This window comes from Tachypleus tridentatus, chromosome 10 (assembly GCF_004210375.1).
Source record: "Tachypleus tridentatus isolate NWPU-2018 chromosome 10, ASM421037v1, whole genome shotgun sequence".
Lineage (NCBI taxonomy): Eukaryota > Metazoa > Arthropoda > Merostomata > Xiphosura > Limulidae > Tachypleus > Tachypleus tridentatus.
Genome location: NC_134834.1, coordinates 15,206,598 through 15,234,160, shown reverse-complemented (window position 1 = coordinate 15,234,160; position 27,563 = coordinate 15,206,598). Strand labels below are relative to the sequence as shown.

Genomic DNA, 27,563 nt, shown 5'->3' with positions numbered 1-27,563 from the left:
ACCAGGTACACGCTACTCTATGACAAATCATTAGTATAAGTAATATCTATTATTCTTTTGCAATTTATTTTATGATTAATACGTCAGAGTAAGTGGGGGTGAATATTATTAGGTCAGCGCATGTTATGAACTGTTTCACGTTCTGAGATAGCAGAGCCACCTGCAGGAAGACTTTACCAGTTATAAATTTTTCATCCGTTATTTAGTTTCGGTGAAGTAACAGTATTTGATCACGAGAGTATCGTTCGTGATCAACCAGTGATGACACGAGATAGTTTCAAGCGTCTACTGCAACAAAGACCTTTTATCAGCTGAGTTGTTTACAGAAGTTAACTCGAAAGTCATTGAGGCGAGTGACAGAGAGATGACAATGTTCACCCAGCTTTTAAAAGGATAATTTACTCACGCTATGGCTATCGTTACTTCATGTTGCTGTGGTCACTCGTTGAGAACTGGTAGTTTTGCAGCTGGAATATACAGTTTGGTAAGTAAACATGAAAAGGTGACTTGTTCTTCCCTCGTATACATTTAGTTACTAAACTGTAACGTTTATAATGTTTATAAAAATATAACTTGTTCACCAGTCATACTTAGTTCTAAACTTTGACGTTTATAATGTTTATAAAAACATAATTTGTTCACCAGTCATACTTAGTTCTAAGCTTTAACGTTTATAATGTTTATAAAAACATAATTTGTTCCCCAGTAATACTTAGTTCTAAACTTTAACGTTTATAATGTTTGTATAAACATAACTTATTCCTCAGTAATACTTAGTTGTAAATTTTAACGTTTATAATGTTTGTATAAACATAACTTGTTCCACAGTAATACTTAGTTGTAAACTTTAACGTTTATAATGTTTGTATAAACACAACTTGTTCACCAGTAGTACTTAACTAGGATCGAACGTCATAACCTTTTCACGTGCCATCATTTATTTTGTTTAAATTAGTAATTTTGTTGGTTTAAGAAACTAGATGGAGCTTACGATACTTGGGTAGAAAATGGCTGCTTTATCAGGCTGGAGTAATTTAAGTTACTGTGTGTAAAATAACACATTTTACAGTTTCTAAACAGAAGATATTTTATAAACTTTAATGTTTTACTTCACCGTTTGCGATAGCGTTTCTCCCCAACTCTTCTTTAATAAATAATTTGTTCCTCACCTCTCTCTTGAGTGAAAAGTGAGTTATCTGAAGTGACGTAATACACGGATACACATATATGTGTTGTAGTAATTGTTTATTATTTTCTTTAATAAAAAATAAAACGCTTAACTTTACTTTATTGTACTATTAACTCTACCTAGAAAAAACTGGCCAATGAGGCGACACACCATAAGTTGCATTAAACTAAACTTATATTATTGTCAACAACATACTGTTATTGTTAGCTTATATTAATATGTGTATTTTTTACATAAACAACTGTTAGCTGAAAACTCTACATTAGCACACTGTGATACAGTGTATCACAGTATGACGTAAATGTAAGAAATGGTAAAATGAGTAAGAAATAGACAGATAATTATACTAAGTGTTTTAAATATTATGAAAATGTCGTATTTATATAGATTTTATTATGTAGGTCCACTAACCCTAAATAAAGATTCGTAGCTGAATGTCCTATGTACCTTGGTGGTATATATATGTTTTTTATAATGTAGGTCCACTAACCCTAAATAAAGATTCGTAGCTGAATGTCCTATGTACCTTGGTGGCATATATATGTTTTTTATAATGTAGGTCCACTTGGTGAATGTCCATATATATGTTTTTGTTTTTTATAATGTAGGTCCACTAATCCTAAATACAGATTAGTAACTGAATGTCCAAGATGTCATGTTGCATATTGCTGTTTTATATGTTTTTTTTATAATGTAATATACATCGTGTCTGTGTGTAAGTTGTAAGAAATACTCCAAAAATGTGTGTGTGTATAGATTATTTGAAAGAAGTTTTAACATCTTTAAAAGTAACTTTTTTTTCGGTCTAACAAGTCAGTGGATTTGGTTTTCTGTGATACAATGGTGAGCGCGTGTCGCACATATAATCATCTTATGTTCTTTTGTTTCTTGAAGTGATGTCACTGTGAAAAATCTGGTTTGGTACTAACATAAGCAGGCCTGGCATGGCCAAGCGTGTTAAGGCGTGCGACTCGTAATCTGAGGGTCGCGGGTTCGCATCCCCGTCGCGCCAAACATGCTCGCCCTTTCAGCCGTGGAGGCGTTATAATGTGACGGTAAATCCCACTATTCGTTGGTAAAAGAGTAGCCCAAGAGTTGGCGGTGGGTGGTGATGACTAGCTGCCTTCCCTCTCGTCTTACATTGCTAAATTAGGGACGGCTAGCACAGATAGCCCTCGAGTAGCTTTGCGCGAAGTTCAAAAACAAACTAACATAAGAGTTTATTGTAAGTAGAAAATTACTGTCTTTGAACATAATCAGTGAGGAAATTGGTCATAAGATCAAGCGATAAAGTTATGATCTAGACGAGGAAAACTGAGACATAAATATTTCTATGAAAGGCGAGAGTTCCCGCGAACTGTTTTCGCTAGTTTATTCACCACGGCGCAGATTCTTTAATAAAATCGAGTTATCTGTGACAATACACACCAATAAAATATTCTTGACCTACCCCAAGTTATGTTGGATATCCTGGAAATTACTGCGTGAAGCTGTTAGATAATGGATTTCCTATGAACAAAGTGACGTTACCACAACTATGTAATACGAAGAATAATACAGAAATATGGCAACACAAAACAGCGTATGTTTTTGGCACAAATGTGATTAACCAAAACCTACGTATGAACAGAAGACGAAATAATTGAGTTTTCGAATCGTAAATATAGTTGAATAAGGAAGAGGTTTCTTGAAAAAAAGAACAATACAAGTAAAAGAGACTGTGAGGTAAACAGATGACCACAACGTGGTGGTCAGGCATGTCTATCAGAGGGTGTTGTAAAAAAAAACTGTTATAAAAAACAAACTTTTTCCTGATAATTTTCCATGATCCATCCCGTTTACGAGGATAACGCTTCCCTAGTGGTCTTTTGGACCGTCTGGTCACACAGAAATGTATAGGTGACTTGTTTGGCGAATTGACTGATATGCTCTCATGTGGAGCAGCGTGACTACCCGTTTGTTTATTTTTCTCCAATTGTTTGAGACATACTACGACTGAACGGGAGAAATGACCTGAGTTTGGTGAACCCATACAATGTTGACCTCATTTTCGGACAGTTCTTGATTGTGTTGTTTTCTTCGGCTAGGCCACAACTTGTTGCAGGTCTCTCTTTCTTGATAGTCTGGCGCTCCAAACTGATCCATATTATTTTTTTTTACAATGGCATTAAGTTGAAGAGATATTCCTGTTTTCGAAATTATGAATTTCCGATGTGAATATATCGTTATGATATATTTCTGTGTCACTATTACAAACGTGATCACTATTAGGTGTAATCAAACTGCTTAATAAACGCCAAGCAATTTCAAAATGTAGTTCTGATACCTCCCGTTCTTCTGCGAATATTATATGATATCATGCTTGATATATGTAGTTGCTATGCAATGTGAAAATATACATCGTATAAGGTCAGGTATAATTAGCTTTGGTATTATATAACAAAGATATACTCACAATATCACTTTGATATACATTCACGGTGTTAAAAAAACATGTAGGTTCACGAAATCTTGATAGAAATAAAGTACTAAAATCAGGGATTCGATTCCTTTCGGTAGACTCAGCAGATAGCCCGATGTGGCTTTGTTGTAAGAAAACACACACACACGCAGAACTAAAATAAAAACCCCATAACCCGAGCGAAAGGCGGACCTTTCTTCTTCAGAAAACAAACTCCCACATCATATAAACATGGTTGTTATATTGTGTCATGCGTATCTCAAATCATATGTGTATAATTACACCGGTTGTGGATACTATGTACAATTTACACAGTTCTCCCGTCATGTAATGTACACACGTGATGTTTACGTGTCGTTTCGTCACCATATGATGTATTTGTTAGCTTGTTTTGAATTTCGCGCAAGCTACTCGAGGCCTATCTGCGCTAGCCGTCCATAATTTAGCAGTGTAAGACCAGAGGAAAGGCAGCTATTCATCACCACCCACCGCCGGCTCTTCGGCTACTCTTTTACCAACGAATAGTGGGATTGACCGTAACATTATAACGCCCCCACAGCTGAAAGGGCGAGCATGTTTGATGCGACGGGGATTCGAACCCGCGACCCTCAGATTACGAGTCGAACGTCTTAATCCACCTGGCCATGCCGGGCCTGCTCATTTTTCTACAAAAGTTTACACTTTCTGAGCTCAGAGTAGGTTGAAGCCAGTTCGTAACAACTATGTGGAAAAAAAAATCTAATAATGTTGAGTACATAATATTCCTAAACTAAATTTAAATGTTCGTTTAATAATTAATTAATTTTCATTATTTGGCCTTCCCAGATTTGTTTTTAATTCTATCAGACATATATTAAAGTCATTCTTGAAAAGTTGATGGAAAGTAAAGACAGTTCTTATATTGATCAGATTAATACTTTATTTCGTCTAACAAAATAAATGCTCATGGAGTTTTTTCATCATATAATTGAACATTGTTGACGAGAAAGGGTTGAATTCTTTGTCGGTTTTCAAACAGGAGGATTTGTAAATATTTAAAGAATATTCCGAAAATTCATTTGGAAGAGTACCTTAAAAAATTTAACTGAAAATTTAAATTAGAAACCCAGATTTTATTTGATGTAGTGCAGCTGTGTTTTTTTTTTGTTTCAACAAGAAAATGGAGCATTATGTATGTTAGCTACTGGATCTATTATACCTATGTAAATACTTTTCATAAAACAGTGTTAAGCCTAACAACAATTGTTGTTATATATATATATATATACTAAGCCAAACTATATTTGTTGTTATATACATAATAGGCCTAGCTATAATTGTTGTTATATATATGGTGGCCCGTAACTCCCATCCATATATCTTCTATATCCAGTGTATCTGTGTACTGTCCCTCATTCTCTCTGCATAATATTATGCGACGCCATGTTCTGTGAGACATTTTCCTCAACATAGCCTTCAACTCATCATTAGTATTGTAACATTGTTTAAACACAATATATGGATGGGTAGGGACTTACGGGCCACCTTGTAGATATTAGGCCTAACTACAATTGTTGTTATATATACTAAGCCTAACTATAATTGTTGTTATATACATATTAGGCCTAGCTATAATTGTTGTTATATAAATATTAGGCCTAACTACAATTGTTGTTATATACATATTAGGCCTAGCTATAATTGTTGTTATATAAATATTAGGCCTAACTACAATTGTTGTTATATACATATTAGGTCTAATTACAATTGTTTTTATATACAGACTTCGTTCCTGTATTGACAAATATCCTCAGCTCTCCATTTCAAAGCCACTTATAGGTTGTTTAAGAATTTTAGGTTATTTATTTTGTACAATTATTTTTGATGATTTGATGACATGTTAGTGAATTACTACCTATAATCACTAGTGTCACGAAATAAACGGTACGTGTATGTGTCTAGAATTCTGAACCACATTTTTATACGAGCTGTTTTAACGCTAATGATAAACGTAATAGTGACTTTTTAAAATATCTATTGTATTACATCTCACTCCAAATAAGTTGTTTCAGGAATATTTTCTACAAACTGTTTTTTAATCAAAATCAATATTACATTCTTAAAACGTGTATTCAATAATTTAATTCCCGTCTCTTGTATTATGTATCTTTATTCAGTAAAATCATCAGAAGATCTAGATATTAAGGTCAAAAATTAAAGTTTACAGTGGGGTTTACAGGGTGATCTTGTGGTTGCGTGCAAAGTAGAAAAGTCCTAGGTTCCACATGCACTGAAAATGTTCTCCGGATGTGAGCATTTTATAAATGAGAAAGTTAATCACACCGCTATTCGGTTAACTGTAGGTTATATCTGCCTTATTTTCTAACAGTTAGCGGTTCTGAATTGGGTAGAGTTCTGCTTAAGTCTTAGGATCGTTCTTAATTATAGACAATTATTTTCGAACAACGACCTGATAGTTTAAGCAAAAGCTGTCATATAATGTACAGTTACTATTGAAACTATTAAAAGCCATGTCTGAGTCTGTTCAGTCTTAACGACAATTACTTCTTGTTTTATCTTTTCTATATTTGTTGTAAAATGTCTTTCGTCGTCAGATTGCCTATATCTTGTTTTGCCTCTGCTTTATTTGCTGTAACATGAGAATGCGTTTTTCTTATAACTAAATCATATCAGGCTATCTGCTGTGTCTATTGAAGGGAATCTAACTGCTGGTTTTAGCGTTGTAAATCCTTAGACTTGCCGATGTACCAGTGAGAGACATTTTGTAAGGAATCTGTCTTTATTAATTAAAATAAGTGCTTTCTTTCCTGACCTTTAATGCTAAGCCTGTAGTCTATCCAGTTTTTGAAAAACAATTCTGGACACTATTAACCGTATTTGGAAGAACAAGCGGCGTAACAAGAAAACATTTTAAAAGAAATGAAGGAGTTAGAAATATTTATTTGTTTGTTGAAAATTAAGCCTAAAGTTACACAATAGGCCACTTGTTCTCTGCCCACCACTGGTATTGAAACTCGGTTTCTAGCGTTTTAAGTCTGCAGTCATACTCTGAGCCACTGGAGGGGGGACAGAATCGAAAAGAAGAACATGTTCGGCGAGATTTCGATCTCGCGACCGTTTCAAAAGCCCTAACTTCAAGGTCCTTTACAAAAGAGACATTTGGCAAAACGCCAAATTTAAATTTGGAAGTATCGTGGTGTTCGGTTGGTCGAAGATTCTACGTACGGTGTCTGATTTTCAGTTTTACGTGTCAGGTTGTAAAAGTTAATAACACTTTGTAAAAAAAAAAAAAATACATTTTCTTGTTCCTGGACAGAAAGTGTTATTTCCCAGTTGCTTATGCCTGAAGTAAATGGAAAAGACCTATTTTTCTCTTAAAACTTTGTTTTTGTGATCTGGGTAATAAAATTTTCAAATTTACCAATTTTCCAGAACATTCCAGGTAGATTCAGTGCTGAGTAGCTGATAGAGAATTTTCTCGAACTTACAAGAATTTTCAAAAACTTTCTAGAATGTTGTAGAACTTACTAGAATTTTCAAGAACTTTCTAGAATGTTGTAGAACTTACGAGAATGTTCAAGAACTTTCTAGAATGTTGTAAAACTTACAAGACTTTTCAAGAATGAAAGTGTACAAGTCAGAGGAAGCATCACCGACATTTTTCAAGCTTCTTCACCCATCAAGATGGACTCTGCTCCTGCCACAATGTATCCGGTCTGTGCGAGGCAATTGGAATTGCCTGTAACCCGAACAAGTGGCGACTCTACAATGATAGCTCATCCAGAAGACTCAAAGCTGTGCTGCTCCATAACAGGAATAAGTACCTGTCTCTTCCTCTGGCTCATTCGGTGCACCTCAAAGAGGAATACAACAGCGTCAAGACCTTGCTAGAAGTCTTGAAGTATGATGAATATGACTGGGAGGTTATCAGAGACTTCAAAATGGTGGCATTCCTGATGGGTCTCACGGAGGCTTTACCAAGTTTCCCTGTTATCTTTGTCTTTGGGACAGCAGGTACACCGCAACACACTACAACAGGAAGCACTGGCCACAACGGACCGCGTTCCCTGTGGTGGAGGCATAATTTCAAGTGTGAGCCACTAATGGGCCTCCAGAAGGTGTTGTTCTCACCATTGCACATAAAACTGGGACTTATGAAACAATTTGTCACAGCTCTTGATAAGGAGTCTGCAGCCTTCAAGTACCTTTGAGACTTTTTTCCCTAAGCTGCCTGAGAAAAAATTCAAAGCTGGTGTCTTCGTTGGACCACAAATAAAGAAGATCCTGGAGTGCACAGAATTCCCCAAGAAGCTCAACAGGAAGGAAAAAAAGCTTCGGAGCTTCTTAGGTAATCACAAGGCTGAAAATTATGTGGAACTGGTTGAGGCTCTGGTGAAGAACTACGGCAAAATGGGATGCAGGATGTCCCTGAAAGATCATATCCTAGACGCTCATCTTGATAAATTCAAGGAGGGCGTGGAAGCATACTCATAGGAACAAGGCGGGCGATTCCACTAAGATATACTAGACTTTGAACGCCGCTATCAAGGAGCGTATAACGAAAACATGATGGGAGACTATATTTAGGGACTGATACGTGAAAGTGATTTACATTACAGTCACAAATCTCGAAAAACTACTCACTTCTAAACATTTTTGTATAACTTTAGTATAAATACATGTAAATCTTGATTCATATGTTGTTTTATTCAGACCTTATGTAAATGAAAATGTGCAAATTTGTCCGTTTTTACATAAAAAATAGGTTAATCTCTAAATTTCGTTATCCAGGTCACAAAAGCAAAGTTTGAAGGGAATAATGGTTATTTTCTGTACTTTTACAACATAAGTAATTAAAAAATAACACACACTATCCAGGAACAAAATTTGTGTTACATCATGTTATCTTCGATATGATAACCCTGTAGCACCTCTTAAGTGTTATCCGTTATCACAAGGATTACCTTCGACTTGACAACCCAGTCACACAACAGCAGATATCCTTTATAGCGTCGTCCATTTTGGGTAAGCGGCGAGTGCTGTTTTTCACAGTAAAATTTTGATAAAATAAGACCAAACAACCATTATTACTAGCCCGCACGAGACTACAGTAACTTTCTGAAAATGGTACACTGAACACACACATATGTTTCTTTGTGTACGTATACAATTAATTCAGAAACTTCCTACTGACTTCGATGCCAGCTGGCGTTACGTTTCAATTATTTATTATCTAATGTGATGTTTCACTTAATTAAATTCGTTAGTAATCTTCCGCCTACGTGTACTTAAAACAAAATATGAATATTCATTAGTTTTAATGGACTCGATAACTGAAGGTCCTACGTTTTGAACAGAGAGTGCCTCATTACTTTAATATTGACAACGAATACATCAGTAGATTAGCTTTCAGATGGAGATGAGAAGCAATGCAAACAAAATCACCAGATCTCCGTCTTGATGATTTGTGTGACGTCACTTGTTAGTAACTTATGAAAAGAGAAAAAAGAAGAATTGGAAATTTAAAAAAAATATGATGACGTAAGAAATGGATTTGAAACGCTGAAAACGGAGCTCAAAGATTAAACAGCTGAAGGTTATATTTGCTGCATCACTCTGAAACAAAACCAGAACCCACAACCTTACAGATGTGCTTTTGCTTTTGAATTTCGCGCAAAGCTACACGAGGTCTACATGCGCTAGCCGTCCCATATTTAACAGTGTAAGACAAGAGGAAAGGCAGCTAGTCATCACCACCCACCGCCAACTCTTGGGCTACTCTTTTACCAACGAATAGTGGGATTGATCGTCACGTTATAACGTTCCCACGCCTGAAAGGGCGAGCATGTTTGGTGCTACGAGGATTCGAACCCGCGACTCTCAGATTACGAGTCGAACACCTTAACCCACCTGGTCATGACGACCTGGAATGAAGTGAATGCTACAATGCAGGGTACCGGGGTAGCGTACTTCAAAGCTCAGAATATAAGCTAAAACTTTGTGGTGAATGTACACTGATGGAAGAACTTGATCGCTTGGAAAATCTCAGTGATTTTTTTAAATGTGAAATTTCTTTAAGCGAAAATGTAAACATTTCAGTCTTGCAGCATGTATCTGATTTGTGTGCAACTATTGGGGAGTACTTCCTTCCTCATTTAGAAAACTTACTTTGGATTCAAAATCCCTTTGTTGACTCTACAAATACCAACAATTGTCTTTGAAAAAGAAAGAACAGCCTAATAGAAATTTCAACTCATTACTCTAAAAACAAAATTTCAGCAAAAAGAAATTACACAATTTTGGATTCAAATGACCATGGAATATCCTGAAATACGTAACAGAGTAATGACCATGGAATATCCTGAAATAAGTAACAGAGTAATGACCATGGAATATCCTGAAATAAGTAACAGAGTAATGACCATGGAATATCTTGAAATACGTAACAGAGTAATGACCATGGAATATCCTGAAATACGTAACAGAGTTTTGACCATGGAATATCCTGAAATACGTAACAGAGTAATGACCATGGAATATCCCGAAATAAGTAACAGAGGAATGACCATGGAATATCCTGAAATACGTAACAGAGTAATGACCATGGAATATCCTGAAATACGTAACAGAGTAATGACCATGGAATATCCTGAAATACGTAACAGAGTAATGACCATGGAATATCCTGAAATAAGTAACAGAGTAATGACCATGAAATATCCTGAAATACGTAACAGAGTAATGACCATGGAATATCCTGAAATAAGTAACAGAGTAATGACCATGGAATATCCTGAAATAAGTAACAGAGTAATGACCATGGAATATCCTGAAATACGTAACAGAGTAATGACCATGGAATATCCTGAAATAAGTAACAGAGTAATGACCATGGAATATCCTGAAATAAGTAACAGAGTAATGACCATGGAATATCCTGAAATACGTAACAGAGTAATGACCATGGAATATCCTGAAATAAGTAACAGAGTAATGACCATGGAATATCCTGAAATACGTAACAGAGTAATGACCATGGAATATCCTGAAATACGTAACAGAGTTTTGACCATGGAATATCCTGAAATACGTAACAGAGTAATGACCATGGAATATCCTGAAATAAGTAACAGAGTAATGACCATGGAATATCCTGAAATACGTAACACAGAGTAACAGAAATGACCATGGAATATCCTGAAATACGTAATGACCAGAGTAATGACCATGGAATATCCTGAAATACGTAACAGAGTAATGACCATGGAATATCCTGAAATAAGTAACAGAGTAATGACCATGGAATATCCTGAAATACGTAACAGAGTAATGACCATGGAATATCCTGAAATAAGTAACAGAGTAATGACCATGGAATATCCTGAAATAAGTAACAGAGTAATGACCATGGAATATCCTGAAATACGTAACAGAGTAATGACCATTGAATATCCTGAAATAAGTAACAGAGTAATGACCATGGAATATCCTGAAATACGTAACAGAGTAATGACCATGGAATATCCTGAAATACGTAACAGAGTTTTGACCATGGAATATCCTGAAATACGTAACAGAGTAATGACCATGGAATATCCTGAAATAAGTAACAGAGTAATGACCATGGAATATCCTGAAATACGTAACAGAGTAATGACCATGGAATATCCTGAAATACGTAACAGAGTTTTGACCATGGAATATCCTGAAATACGTAACAGAGTAATGACCATGGAATATCCTGAAATAAGTAACAGAGTAATGACCATGGAATATCCTGAAATACGTAACAGAGTAATGACCATGGAATATCCTGAAATACGTAACAGAGTAATGACCATGGAATATCCTGAAATAAGTAACAGAGTAATGACCATGGAATATCCTGAAATAAGTAACAGAGTAATGACCATGGAATATCCTGAAATACGTAACAGAGTAATGACCATGGAATATCCTGAAATAAGTAACAGAGTAATGACCATGGAATATCCTGAAATAAGTAACAGAGTAATGACCATGGAATATCCTGAAATAAGTAACAGAGTAATGACCATGGAATATCCTGAAATACGTAACAGAGTAATGACCATGGAATATCCTGAAATAAGTAACAGAGTAATGACCATGGAATATCCTGAAATAAGTAACAGAGTAATGACCATTGAATATCCTGAAATAAGTAACAGAGTAATGACCATGGAATATCCTGAAATACGTAACAGAGTAATGACCATGGAATATCCTGAAATACGTAACAGAGTAATGACCATGGAATATCCTGAAATACGTAACAGAGTTTTGACCATTTAATATCCTGAAATACGTAACAGAGTAATGACCATGGAATATCCTGAAATAAGTAACAGAGTAATGACCATGGAATATCCTGAAATACGTAACAGAGTAATGACCATGGAATATCCTGAAATAAGTAACAGAGTAATGATCATGGAATATCCTGAAATACGTAACAGAGTAATGACCATGGAATATCCTGAAATAAGTAACAGAGTAATGACCATGGAATATCCTGAAATACGTAACAGAGTAATGACCATGGAATATCCTGAAATAAGTAACAGAGTAATGACCATGGAATATCCTGAAATAAGTAACAGAGTAATGACCATGGAATATCCTGAAATACGTAACAGAGTAATGACCATGGAATATCCTGAAATAAGTAACAGAGTAATGACCATGGAATATCCTGAAATAAGTAACAGAGTAATGACCATGGAATATCCTGAAATACGTAACAGAGTAATGACCATTGAATATCCTGAAATAAGTAACAGAGTAATGACCATGGAATATCCTGAAATACGTAACAGAGTAATGACCATGGAATATCCTGAAATACGTAACAGAGTTTTGACCATGGAATATCCTGAAATACGTAACAGAGTAATGACCATGGAATATCCTGAAATAAGTAACAGAGTAATGACCATGGAATATCCTGAAATACGTAACAGAGTAATGACCATGGAATATCCTGAAATACGTAACAGAGTTTTGACCATGGAATATCCTGAAATACGTAACAGAGTAATGACCATGGAATATCCTGAAATAAGTAACAGAGTAATGACCATGGAATATCCTGAAATACGTAACAGAGTAATGACCATGGAATATCCTGAAATACGTAACAGAGTTTTGACCATGGAATATCCTGAAATACGTAACAGAGTAATGACCATGGAATATCCTGAAATAAGTAACAGAGTAATGACCATGGAATATCCTGAAATAAGTAACAGAGTAATGACCATGGAATATCCTGAAATACGTAACAGAGTTTTGACCATGGAATATCCTGAAATACGTAACAGAGTAATGACCATGGAATATCCTGAAATAAGTAACAGAGTAATGACCATGGAATATCCTGAAATACGTAACAGAGTTTTGAAAAACTGGATGTGTTTTCCAACAACATATCTTTGTGAATAAACATTTTCACTGTATACAGCTACAAAGACAAAATTTAGAAACAGGCTTAATATTAAAGATGATTTGCGCTTAGAAGTAACGACCATAACTCCAAATATTGATCTACTTTGTGAACAAAAACAAGCCCATCCGAGCCACTAATAAATAAATAAGCACACTCTACTTTTACTGATATAAATTTTACAAGTGGAAATGTTTGAACAACTAAGTAGAAGTAAAAATTTGTCTTTACATATTGATATTATTATAGATTTATATTCTGAAAGCTTGAAGTAAACTTTATCTGGTGTTAGTGACCGATTGTTTCTATTTTTAGTGTATTTATTATTAAAGCACCAGAAAGTTCTTTTCTTTCGAATGTGAAGCTTCGCAGGTCTGGGAACCCTTGTCTTAGTCTATACGTATTCCACTATCGTTAGTTTATCATTTCTTCTTGTTTCTATCGCTTGTTGCTCTATCTAGTGTGTTCATCCAGTAGCTTGAAGTCAGCCCTTATAATTCAAATGTCTATCGAGCTCTCCTTTAAAATCCTTTAAACTAACTGCAACCCCCATAACTGAGTGCAACCAATTCCAAAGGCCAAACATCTTCCTATACAAATAAAACTGTTTCAGCTGGAAACGTTTCCTACCACTATCACTTTAGTATTCTACGATAACACAATCAAATCTTTCCCAACTCTTCTTGTTTTTGAAGACAAAACACTTTTGACCCTAACTTGTCTTTATATGACCTTTCATCCCAGATGTTATCTTAGTAGCTCACCTCTCAACCGTTTTGAAAGGTTCAATTCAGTTCCCAAGACACGCAAAATTGAACGCAATACCTTAAAACATACCTAACCAGAGAGCTAAACTCGTATCCAATAGGCTAATATTTTAACATTGTTTTTGTTTACAGGGTCTTTATACAGCTGCCATAACTCTCGCTATTTTTCACGTGATAACAGTCATAGACGACACAGGTGAGCACAGACTTGTACAGCCAATGAGAGTTTATTATTCTTTCACACTAAAACGTAAGTTATGGCGTTTCTTTTAAGTATAAATATCAACTGTTACTGTGTTACAGGTCTGTTACAGACCTCATTTTTTGTTTTAACTTTAACGCATACAAGATATTTCACAGGTGTTAAAAATCTGGCAAAAATGTACATACGATGTTAAAAATATATCTCAGGTTAACCTGAACATGACCTAAAAAAGTCGAAATATTTCTCTCTGCTTGATTAGTAAGTGTTAATACCCGTACCAGCCGTCCTGAGATACATTTTTACTTCAAGTGGGTTTCTCGTCATCACGAACATGGCATTAAGAGTGATTTTGTTGTAATTTAAGAATAAAATGATTTCTCTGCATTTAAAGGGGAAGGATTCTTTTTGTTTGTAGTTAAGGAAAAAGCTACACAATGGACTATCTGGCTCTGACCACCACGGATATCGAAGCCCTGTTTCTAGTGTTGTAAGTCCGTAGAGTGCCACTAGGAGGTAAGTGGGAAGAATGAATTTACCGTTTGACTTAAATTTAACTTTTAATGACCATATTGATGTTTAGTGAACATCATTTTTGATTAGTCAAACAGAACTTTAAATCAGTTTCCAAAACGAACGACGTTTATAGGATACAACTCTAAAATCCAGTATTCGATTCCCCGCGAAGCACAGAGGGCAGATACCCCATTGTGTAGCCTTTTGTTAAAACAAAGAGAAACCACGAAGATGGTCATGGAAAACACGGAAAAAAAAAACGAAATACATTGTTTAGTATTAAAAGTTTATACTATTTTTATTATTTAACTACTGTATGTTTACATTAGTTACATTGTTTAGTATTAAAAGTTTATACTATTTTTATTATTTAACTTCTGTATGTTTACATTATTTATATTGTTTAGTATTAAAAGTTTATACTATTTTTATTATTTAACTACTGTATGTTTACATTAGTTACATTGTTTAGTATTAAAAGTTTATACTATTTTTATTATTTAACTTCTGTATGTTTACATTATTTATATTGTTTAGTATTAAAAGTTTATACTATTTTTATTATTTAACTTCTGTATGTTTACATTATTTACATTGTTTAGTATTAAAAGTTTATACTATTTTTATTATTTAACTATTGTATGTTTACATTAGTTACATTGTTTAGTATTAAAAGTTTATACTATTTTTATTATTTAACTACTGTATGTTTACATTATTTATATTGTTTAGTATTAAAAGTTTATACTATTTTTATTATTTAACTAGTGTATATTCACATTATTTATATTGTTTAGTATTAAAAGTTTATACTATTTTTTTTATTTAACTACTGTATGTTTACATTATTTACATTGTTTAGTATTAAAAGTTGATACTATTTTTATTATTTAACTACTGTATGTTTACATTAGTTACATTGTTTAGTATTAAAAGTTTATACTATTTTTATTATTTAACTACTGTATGTTTACATTATTTACATTGTTTAGTATTAAAAGTTGATACTATTTTTATTATTTAACTACTGTATGTTTACATTAGTTACATTGTTTAGTATTAAAAGTTTATACTATTTTTATTATTTAACTACTGTATGTTTACATTATTTACATTGTTTAGTATTAAAAGTTTATACTATTTTTGTTATTTAACTAGTGTATGTTTACATTAGTTACATTGTTTAGTATTAAAAGTTTATACTATTTTTATTATTTAACTACTGTATGTTTACATTATTTACATTGTTTAGTATTAAAAGTTTATACTATTTTTATTATTTAACTAGTGTATGTTTACATTATTTACATTGTTTAGTATTAAAAGTTTATACTATTTTTATTATTTAACTACTGTATGTTTACATTATTTACATTTTTTGGTATTAAAAGTTGATACTATTTTTATTATTTAAGTACTGTATGTTTACATTATTTACATTTTTTGGTATTAAAAGTTGATACTATTTTTATTATTTAACTACTGTATGTTTACATTATTTACATTGTTTAGTATTAAAAGTTTATACTATTTTTATTATTTAACTACTGTATGTTTACATTATTTACATTTTTTGGTATTAAAAGTTGATACTATTTTTATTATTTAAGTACTGTATGTTTACATTAGTTACATTGTTTAGTATTAAAAGTTTATACTATTTTTATTATTTAACTACTGTATGTTTACATTAGTTACATTGTTTAGTATTAAAAGTTTATACTATTTTTATTATTTAACTACTGTATGTTTACATTATTTTCATTGTTTAGTATTAAAAGTTTATACTATTTTTATTATTTAACTACTGTATGTTTACATTAGTTACATTGTTTAGTATTAAAAGTTGATACTATTTTTATTATTTAACTAGTGTATATTCACATTATTTATATTGTTTAGTATTAAAAGTTTATACTATTTTTTTTATTTAACTACTGTATGTTTACATTATTTACATTGTTTAGTATTAAAAGTTTATACTATTTTTTTTATTTAACTACTGTATGTTTACATTATTTACATTGTTTAGTATTAAAAGTTTATACTATTTTTATTATTTAACTACTGTATGTTTACATTATTTATATTGTTTAGTATTAAAAGTTTATACTATTTTTATTATTTAACTACTGTATATTCACATTATTTATATTGTTTAGTATTAAAAGTTTATACTATTTTTTTTTATTTAACTACTGTATGTTTACATTATTTACATTGTTTAGTATTAAAAGTTTATACTATTTTTATTATTTAACTAGTGTATGTTTACATTATTTACATTGTTTAGTATTAAAAGTTTATACTATTTTTATTATTTAACTACTGTATGTTTACATTATTTACATTGTTTAGTATTAAAAGTTGATACTATTTTTATTATTTAACTACTGTATGTTTACATTATTTACATTGTTTAGTATTAAAAGTTTATACTATTTTTATTATTTAACTAGTGTATGTTTACATTATTTACATTGTTTAGTATTAAAAGTTTATACTATTTTTATTATTTAACTACTGTATGTTTACATTATTTACATTGTTTAGTATTAAAAGTTGATACTATTTTTATTATTTAACTACTGTATGTTTACATTAGTTACATTGTTTAGTATTAAAAGTTTATACTATTTTTATTATTTAACTGGTTAATGTTCACATTATTTACATTGTTTCAGTGTTACTTGGACTGAATCTCTTGCTACTTGTATGTTCAGGACTTTGTGTGCCTTCCTCGGTTTTACTCTTGGTTGGATTATGTGTGGTGAGTATCTAATTTTCATAGTGATTGACATTATTGTCGAAACTCCATTAACCAGTGAATCGTTGCTAGGGTATTGGTTAATAAACTCAATTTTCAACTATATCTGCCATATGACCCTTAATTTTCTTGTTTTGTTGGAGGAGCTCTTGTTTGTACTACAATCTGTTCCCTAATTTTGTAAAGCGTGACAATAATAATGAATGACATAAAAAGTTAGGGAATCAGTACTGACAAAACTTCTGTTACAGCCAATCACAGTGCAGGTGAGTTTATCTTCTATTGTTACAGCCAATCACAGTGCAGGTGAGTTTATCTTCTCTTGTTACAGCCAATCACAGTGCAGGTGAGTTTATCTTCTATTGTTACAGCCAATCACAGTGTAATGAGTTTATCTTCTCTTGTTACAGCCAATCGCTGTGTAATTGAGTTTATTTTTTTTTTCCGTCACGTTTAGTAATTAATTAAATACTTTTCCTGGTCATCGTTTGTCATCTAATTTTCTCTCATTTATCTCTGTTTCTACTTTTCCTATAAATCCATCTACTATTTCTCTCGGACTTTCTCGTATTTGTCTTCCGTTTCAAATAACGTTTCGGATTCTTTATTCCCAGGAAATGGTTTTCTCTTACTGTGAAACTTCCTTTTACCAATTTCTCCTTACTTGTTCCGCCATTATTTTTCCACTGTCTTTTTCCTTTTCTAATTTTACTTTTCTAAATCCACAGGAAGGTAGCTGGCTACTTCCTTAACCGAAACATATGAGGTATTACATTAACTCACACTCCTATGTAATAGCGCGTGAGAGAACGTTTGCACAATAATCAGAGAAAATGTTTTGTTTGCAGTTGAAAAGGTTTCTCATTTTATGATTCATTTGTAACAATAACGTCTTGCTGCAACCTGCTACAGCGAGAATAATAGCTTTCTCTAATAAGCACTAGAATTTTCCTAACCCGTTTATTTTGGTTAATAACATACATATTGTTATAATATATCAGTACAGAATAGGTTCGTAGCTGTTTCTGTGGATTACTAAGATACACATTGTGATAATATATCAGTACAGAATAGGTTCGTAGCTGTTTCTGTGGATTACTAACATACATATTGTTATAATATATCAGTACAGAATAGGTTCGTAGCTGTTTCTCTGAATTATTAAGATACACATTGTGATAATATATCAGTACAGAATAGGTTCGTAGCTGTTTCTGTGGATTACTAAGATACACATTGTGATAATATATCAGTACAGAATAGGTTCGTAGCTGTTTCTCTGAATTACTAAGATACACATTGTAATAATATATCAGTACAGAATAGGTTCGTAGCTGTTTCTCTGGATTACTAAGATACACATTGTAATAATATATCAGTACAGAATAGGTTCGTAGCTGTTTATCTGAATTACTAAGATACACATTGTAATAATATATCAGTACAGAATAGGTTCGTAGCTGTTTATCTGAATTACTAAGATACACATTGTAATAATATATCAGTGCAGAATAGGTTCGTAGCTGTTTCTTTGAATTACTATGATACACATTGTAATAATATATCAGTACAGAATAGGTTCGTAGCTGTTTCTCTGAATTATTAAGATACACATTGTGATAATATATCAGTACAGAATAGGTTCGTAGCTGTTTCTGTGGATTACTAAGATACACATTGTGATAATATATCAGTACAGAATAGGTTCGTAGCTGTTTCTCTGGATTACTAAGATACACATTGTAATAATATATCAGTACAGAATAGGTTCGTAGCTGTTTATCTGAATTACTAAGATACACATTGTAATAATATATCAGTGCAGAATAGGTTCGTAGCTGTTTCTTTGAATTACTATGATACACATTGTAATAATATATCAGTACAGAATAAGTTCGTAGCTGTTTCTCTGGATTAGTAACATACACATTGTAATAATATATCAGTACAGAATAGGTTCGTAGCTGTTTCTCTGGATTACTAAGATAAACATTATATAAAATACAATAATACCGAATATATTTGCTAGTTTACTGATTTTGATGTTTTTGGTTTTCAGGATAGTAGAATGTTCCTGTTACCATGGATACTGTGCACACCAGTGACGACACTAACTCACATGACTTTATCTTTGTACCTCTTTTGTGACGCTGTGAGTAAACCCATGTTAACATTGTGGAATATTCTGTGAGTAGACCCATGTTAACATTCAAGAATACCATATGAACAGGCCCACGTGACATTCTCTAATTAGACCTATTTAAATAGACCCATGGTTGACGTCTGTCTTGTATTATAAATATACACGTGTTAACATTCTATAGTATTCTGACCCACGTCAGTATTTCGAAAATATTCTGTGATATTACCTAAGTAAATCCATGTTACAATTTTGTAAGTAAATTCATGTTAATATTCTGTAAATAGATCCAAGTTAACATTAGTAAACATTTATTTTTGCTTTTTTCATGTAATTTCAGGGCTGTTCTTTTCACATTTGTTACTCTTTTCAAGTTATTTATACCGTAAGCAGAGCAATATTACGAAAACACACAGACACTTTAAGCTATATCATAAACAATTAATAACTATATAACATGGACATTTATCTCCTAAAAATATTTAAAGAAACTATTTTGCAGAGATATAAAGCAAGTTCCCAAACACAAACACAGATAAATGATTATATACAGAGAATTTTCATCTAGACAATTCGTAATATTTGTTTCAGCAATTACTATTTTTTCCCCCACTTTTGGAAAAAAATAATTTATATTATGTCACTCTAATATTTAAAAAATGAAGATTATATATAAAATATTTAGTAAACAGAAACTTTTATTTATTTTGGTTATATTCCTTACAGAAATTCCATCTTCTGTTAGTGGTGTATGTTTCAGTGGATCTTTTAATCTGTGCTTTAAATGTGAGTAAATATGTCTTTCTTTGCTCCTTCTATACCAAACGCAAAGCTACACGGTAGGGCCCGGCATGGCAGTCGACTCGTAAACCGAGGGTCGCGGGTTCGAATCCTCGTCACTCCAAATATGCTCGCCTTTTTAGCCGTAGGGACATTATAATGTTACGGTGAATCCCACTATTCGTTGGTAAAAGAGTAGCCCAAGAGTTGGCGGTGGGTGTCGATGACTAGCTTTCTGCCCTCTAATCTTACACTACTAAATTAGGGACGGTTAGCGCAGATAGCCCTCGTGTAACTTTGCGCGAAATTCAAAAAATAAACAAACATACACAGTGGGACATACGTGCTATGCCCACTGCAGGAAACGAACCCCAAATTTAGCGTGACGATCTCTAAACGTTACTACTGAACCACTAGAAGACATTGGTTATTCGTAAATTTAAATAAAAGTTTTTTTTTATCTGTTCCAAAACTGAGATTGTTTGTTAATAACAAGAATGCACAACTTCAAAGACTGACCCTGTAAATGTGGCTTCACTGCATAACTTTGCTGGCATGCAACAAAAACAACTAAAGGCTCATTTACAAAAGCAAATTTTTAATGGAGACGTTTGATTGGGTCACGTCGTGAATCGAGTTTAACATTACGTTTGTTATTTAACTTTCAAGCTTTTCAGGTACGTTAACTGTTTAGAATCAGTTGCAAAATCCTGTTTTTTAATTACTTTTTTAATATACAATTAATGGCAATCAGGACAGCAACTTTACTAACTCGTCTAGTAAAAAACAGGTCTGCTAGTCAGAGGCGCTAAGGTTTATTTTATAAAATATACATATAGATCTTTCGGGATCCGAAAGAAATATGGAATTTTATGAATGTACTAGAAACACATACCACATCTTTTATAAAACTAGAGAAACAAATGAGTTACAGGGCGATGAATTTTAATCATAAAAAATACAAAAAAAATTATACGAGTATCTTTTCTATACCCCCCCTAGTGGCTCAGCGGTATGTCTGTGGACTTACAACGCTAAAAATCGAATTTCGATACCCGTAGTGGGAAGAGCACAGATAGCCCATTGTGTAGCTTTGTGCTTAATTCAAAACAATTTTTCTATAAAATATCATGAAGTTCATAACTTAATATCACATTAAAATAAGTATCAACATTCTTCACGTGTAATTTACAAATCGTTAATATGAGATATTAAATATTTTAAAGTAATTATTTATACGTAAAATCTTTACGTGGGTTAAAGTTTAGGAAAATGTGACTCTACTTTTATAGATTAAAAACAATCCCATTATGCGATTATAATTGCAATTTATTATCTATATCATTATAACACTTTTATGTCATATGTTTCTATTATAGATTTATAGAAGAATATAAATGCGTTTTATTCTGTTGAAAACAATTTTCATTGCAGGTGTACTGTCTTTTGTGTGTCGTGTCTCAGTATCAAGAATATTTAGCCGGTAGAGGACGACAAGAAACAGTTGTTCGGGTGAGTCATTGTTTGTGTATTTTTCTTAACTACTTTTTAATGTGCGCGTGTTGTTTATTACGATCATTTCGGTATTTCAAAGTGAAAGAAAACATTTTTATGTCCTGTGAAAAGTTTTGACAAACCTCTTTTATCCTGACGAACTTTTGCCACAAGTTTTGAATCAGAAAACACTTAAAACGGTGGAATAAATAAAATAAAAGTTATTGTAACATGTGACATTTTAATGTAAGATAAATATTTGCAAAATGCATACAGTGTTTTTTTTTTTAGTTGTGGCTCACGAAGAATCTACATTTTTAACGTTTAATCAATAATAAGTTAATCTTTTAATCCTGATTCACAAACCAGCAATATTTCATTTCTGGCTTTCAAAGAAGCATTTTATTCCAAGCTAACAGAGAAGCATTTTTTATTCCAAGCTAACAGAGAAGCTATCTTATAATTCTAACTAACAAAAAACCAGTCTTATAGTTTTAACTAAGAGAGAAGCTATCTCATAATCCTAACTAACGAAACACCTGTCTTATAATCCTGATTAACAGAGAACCTCTCTTATAATCCTAATTAACATAGAACCTGTCTTATAATACGAACAAAAAAAAACCTATCTTATAATCCTAACTAACAGAGAACCTGTCTTATAATCCTAACTATCAAAGAACCTGTCTTATAATCCTAACTAACATAGAACTTGTTTTATAATCCTAACTAAGAGAGAAGCTCTCTTATAATCCTAACTTACAATCCTAACTAACATAGAACCTGTTTTATAATCCTAACTAAGAGAGAAGCTCTCTTATAATCCTAACTAACAGAGAACTTGTCTTATAATGCTAACTAACAGAGAATCAGTCTTATAATTTTAACTAAGAGCGAAGCTATCTCATAATCCTAACTAACAAAGAACCTGTTTTATAATCCTAACTAAGAGAGCAGCTCTCTTATAATCCTAACAGAGAACGTGTTTTATAATCCTAACTAAGAGAGAAGCTCTCTTATAATCCTAACTAACACAAAACCTGTCTTATAATTCCAACGAACAGAGAACCTGTCTTATAATCCTAGCTAATAGAGTCAGTTAGTGCAGATATACAAAACATCACATGGTCTATAAATTGAACAAGAAATTACTATAAAGTAAATTAAAACCTTGAATCAACAAGTTATAAAAACAAAATACATTAGGTTACAGTAAAATCAACAGTCGGTATGTATGTTTATTTCCCGGAATTTAAAAACATTTAAGAATGTATGTAAGTATCCGTAAGCTGCCAATATTATTTTAATGTTTTACGTTGGCCCACTGGTTAATGTTTTCCGGTTTTTCTTTAGAATTTTCCAAAAAAGCTACTCGAAGACTATTTGCGCCACCAGTTAAAAACTCCGTATTTTAAAATCATGTTTGTCACATAAAAATGGCGGTGAAATCGTACTTTTCAGTTAGACAAAAGTAGTCCAACATTTTGCTGTAGGTATGACTAACTAACTGCTTTTCTTCTAGTTTATGAGTTAAAAATAAAAAAAACGTATATTAGAACATAGCTATTGTATAGCTTTGCGACGAAGTTCTCAAATCAAAAACAGACAATAAATATTTTATTCGCGTGGTAGCGAAAGTCATATTATGCTGTCGCACAGAACTCGAAACTTCAAAATTTTACCTGCTTATAGATTTTTTAAAACCGACAATTAAGAAGGATTTTAGTAAATTGCTGTAAAAGAATTTATTCCATTAGCTCACAGCTTTGCAGGCAGCTAATTAACGTTAATTATTGGACCTATTAGTCGAGCGTTTATTGTTATGTTTCTATTGAAGGACATCGTAGATAAATGTCAGTTTCAGCGCGTGTAATCTGATTTATTTTTTTATTTTAATTTACTCTTTTTTTTTTCAATTTCAATTTTTGAATTTTAAGGCTTAACGTCAGCTTTTTTTTTACGCCAATCCAAAATTCAGAACCATTCTTCTTACTTCAAGCAAAACATCTTACGAAAAATTATGTCAAAATAACATTAAAAAAAAAAACTCATTCATATTCCACGTGCTTCCACCATCCACGCGACTCTTTTAAGTCTTTCCACTGTCTGTATTAACGCACCAGTAGATAAGTTTAAATGAAGTTAACACTAATTTATCTGTTCGATTACTACTAATGAAGACACGAAGTTCTACTGTTTTCTTGTGAGATACAATCTTGGCTAATAATGGTCGCTTATTGATTTTATTGTCTACATACATGGAGTAGTTATTGAGTAAAAGTCCGAGTAGTAACAGAGAAGGCTTTGTTTGTTTTTGTATTTCGCACAAAGCTACTCGAGGGCTATCTGCGCTAGCCGTCCCTAATTTAGCAGTGTAAGACTAGATGGAAGGCAGTTAGTCATCACCACCCACTGCCAACTTTTGGGCTACTCTTTTACCAACGAAAAGTGGGAATGACCGTCACATTATAACGCCCCCACGGCTGAAAAGGCGAGCATGTTTGGCGCGACTCGGGCGCGAACCCGCGACCCTCAGATTACGAGTCGCACGCCTTAACGCGCTAGGCCATGCCAGGCCCACAGAGAAGGCAGCGTACGATTGGACAAATACGTAAGGGTTGTTATTCTGGTCTGTATAAGTTTATTGAATATTTGTTCATCAAAGAACACACACCTCTTTTGTAGAAAACAGTGTATATTTAGTACAACCTTTTTTGGAAATGTAACATCGCCTCGCTTAGATAATGTCTCTGTACTTGGTATAGAATCGTGCCTTGTTATGTGCCACCAGTTATAGGGCATCAAGTTGTTCGACTGTCCAGAAATTGTATGAAGCAAATACACATTGCCAGAACGGTAGGCACCAATAGAGTACAGTATTCAGAACTCTAAGTCATCAATGGGTTACTTCCAGGAATATCTACTGAGAGACGCCGAAAAACTAACACCAGAGATGACCGTGTTTTGATTAGGTTAACAGGTCAACGTCGAAAGACGTCTTATAACATCTTAAGACAAGATTGGCATAAAGACATTCACTCCAGGTTATCCAGAAGAACATTGACAAGAAGACTGACCAGACAAGGTTATTTTGCAAGAAGAGCTATCTGCAAACCGATATTAACCAGAATTCATCGCCGTCATTGTGTTAGCTGGTCAAGAAAGTATGTCAGCTTACAGTTAGGACATTAGCAACATGTCATCGTTTCAAATGAGTCCTATTTACGGTTGTTAAAACTGATGGTAGGACTCGTGTTCATCATTTGCCTGTAAGACACATAACAAAAGATTTCCTTTCCCACAGGAGGTAGCGCAGTACATGCTTGGGCAGCCATTCATCATAATAAAAAAACTACTCTTCATATCCTCCTGGAAAATGTCAGTGGCATCTCTCACTTGGAGAGATATTTCTGTCATATGCTGCGGCAAGATTTGGCAATAACGTTTTATTCAGGATGGGAACTGGTGAACAGAACTGAGCCAAAACGTTGCTAACCGCGACACCAAACCAGCTACTGTAGCTGAGTTGCAGCGCCTTCTAGTGAACAAGTTTGGGTGAAATCATGGTAGATTACATCAATAACCTCATCCACAGCATGCCACGTCGCCTTGCGGCGATTATTGATGAACGTTCATAAAACTGCAGATGCTAATTATAATAATTTAATTTCATATTTTGATAAGGTTTTGTTGTGAAATGTGAAATACTGAATTACTCGTCTTTCTACAGATGGACGAACATCTTGTTTGTTATTCTAGTAAATTGTTCATCATATCCATAGGATTTATCTCTACATGTTTCATATAGCATGCATTTCTCAGTTTCACAGAACTGAGTATATTTGTATTCCATCTCAATAACAGCGATCTCATTTTTACGAAATATATAACAATTTTCCCCAAGACTGTATGATAGACAGACGACGGTCAAACAGAGACACTAATTGATGAACGTGGATAAAATCTTAGTTGTGTTTTCTTTGAAATTTAGGGCTAGGCGTGTGTTCCAGTGGTTAGGGTCCTGGACTGTGGATCCAGTAGCCATGTTTCACGTTATGGGTGCGTTATAAAAATGATGGTCATCTCCCATTAAAGTTGCCCAAGATCTGGCTATGAAATCTGTTGGCTAGCCAACTTTTCTTGTAAGGCTAAACCAAACCTTATGAATTAAAGTGGCTTTTTAAATATGGCGTTCCACACAGACGTTCGTTAATTTATTGTTTTCTTTTCCAGCAGATACATTTCGGTTTCTCTAAGTAGTAGAATTAATATCACACTTGAAATAATAGAGTCATCAATGGAATAAATCCTTCGATAAGAACGTTTCGTTTGATCGAATAATTATTTTATTCTCTTCGCTCTCTGTTTTATTCATTATTTCCTAGAATCTTTTTCACACAAAACTTTCGACTGTAATTACATATCAAACACACATATGTACAAATTATTTTTGTTTACGCAGACGACCCCGAGTTTACGACCCCAAAACCTCTTTCAACAAGAAGACCCTTCAAAAGTACTCGTGACCACAGTGAAAGACCACCAGGTGGCGACAGCTTCCAGCAATCTTCGTCCAGAGGATTCGTGTAGAGAAGACTCAACCTCCAAGGTCAATCTGTACAGTAAAACCAGTTATGTCTCAGAAGAGGATCAGCCGGTGAAGCCTGTTAACCCATGTTTACCAATTGACGTTTCCAATTCATACCTCTTCCATCCTGATACCGCTCTATCAGTCAGTTACCCTTTGTAAAGTTTGCTTGAAATATACTTCATCGGAGTCATGTCGGATTTGTTTAGAAGAACCCTAAAGTCCGTCCACTTTGTAGTACTAACCACATGTGCGTGAACAAAACCTGCTAGCCCCCTGAAAACGTATAAAAGAGAAAAACGATTTATAACACTTATACAGCAATATATATATATATATATATATTATATAAGGCACTATCAAAAATATCTTTAAATGTTATCTAACCTTAACTTTTATCGTGAGCAACCATTAAAAGTAGTTTTAAAAAATGAAGTTTAGAGATAAAGTAAGAGTGCGAGAATGATGAAACAAACATTTTTGGGGATACCACAAACGAAAATAATGAATCTAAAGTAGATCAGAAAACTAGAAACCCTATAGTCCCAGTGTTGTTGGAGTGTGAGCTTTCTTATAGCGCCGCGTAAGATATCCAGTTTCCTGTTTTGTGATTGGCTACCTTTACAGTGAGTACAGTATCTTAGAATTAAAAGTATTTTGAAATATATATATAATTATATACATGCAATCAGAAAAGCTGTTTGCGTGTATCAAATATGTATAGTCATTGTTTAAGAGTCTTGCACAATAAAAAAACAGGGAGGTACGTTGTATAGGCCAATAGCAGATCAAGAAACCAGTTGAGGAAATAATTGCATTGAAATAACTGTTGTTCAATGAAAATAAAGAAATAAGAGTCGTTATTAACTTTCTATTCTTTGTTTGCAGTTTAATAATGAGGACAAGAAGTGTAAAGACCCTATCAAGGAAGTGAGGCTTAGCGTTCTTAAAGACCTTATCAAGAAAGTGAGGCTTAGCGTTCTTAAAGATCTTATCAAGAAAGTGAGGCTTAGCGTTTTTAAAGACCCTATCAAGAAAGTGAGGCTTAGCGTTCTTAAAGACCTTATCAAGAAAGTGAGGCTTAGCGTTCTTAAAGATCTTATCAAGAAAGTGAGGCTTAGCGTTTTTAAAGACCCTATCAAGAAAGTGAGGCTTAGCGTTCTTAAAGACCCTATCAAGAAAGTGAGGCTTAGCGT

General features: G+C 33.2%; 1 protein-coding gene across 2 annotated transcripts; it reads left to right on the top strand.

The window, feature by feature from the left end:
• LOC143228772 (uncharacterized) lies at nucleotides 1–27,303 on the top strand. Of its 2 annotated transcripts, none has more exons than XM_076460110.1 (7): nucleotides 1–484; nucleotides 14,013–14,130; nucleotides 17,283–17,368; nucleotides 19,425–19,517; nucleotides 20,232–20,291; nucleotides 21,720–21,797; nucleotides 26,242–27,303. In XM_076460110.1, the coding sequence occupies exons 1-7, from the start codon at nucleotides 410–412 to the stop codon at nucleotides 26,527–26,529; spliced, it is 798 nt and encodes a 265-aa protein (XP_076316225.1). In that variant the 5' UTR covers nucleotides 1–409; the 3' UTR covers nucleotides 26,530–27,303. The 2 variants fall into 2 exon arrangements, with proteins under 2 accessions (XP_076316225.1, XP_076316226.1); XM_076460111.1 differs by having other exon boundaries at nucleotides 6–484; nucleotides 14,013–14,076.
• The last annotated feature ends 260 nt before the right edge of the window (nucleotides 27,304–27,563 follow it).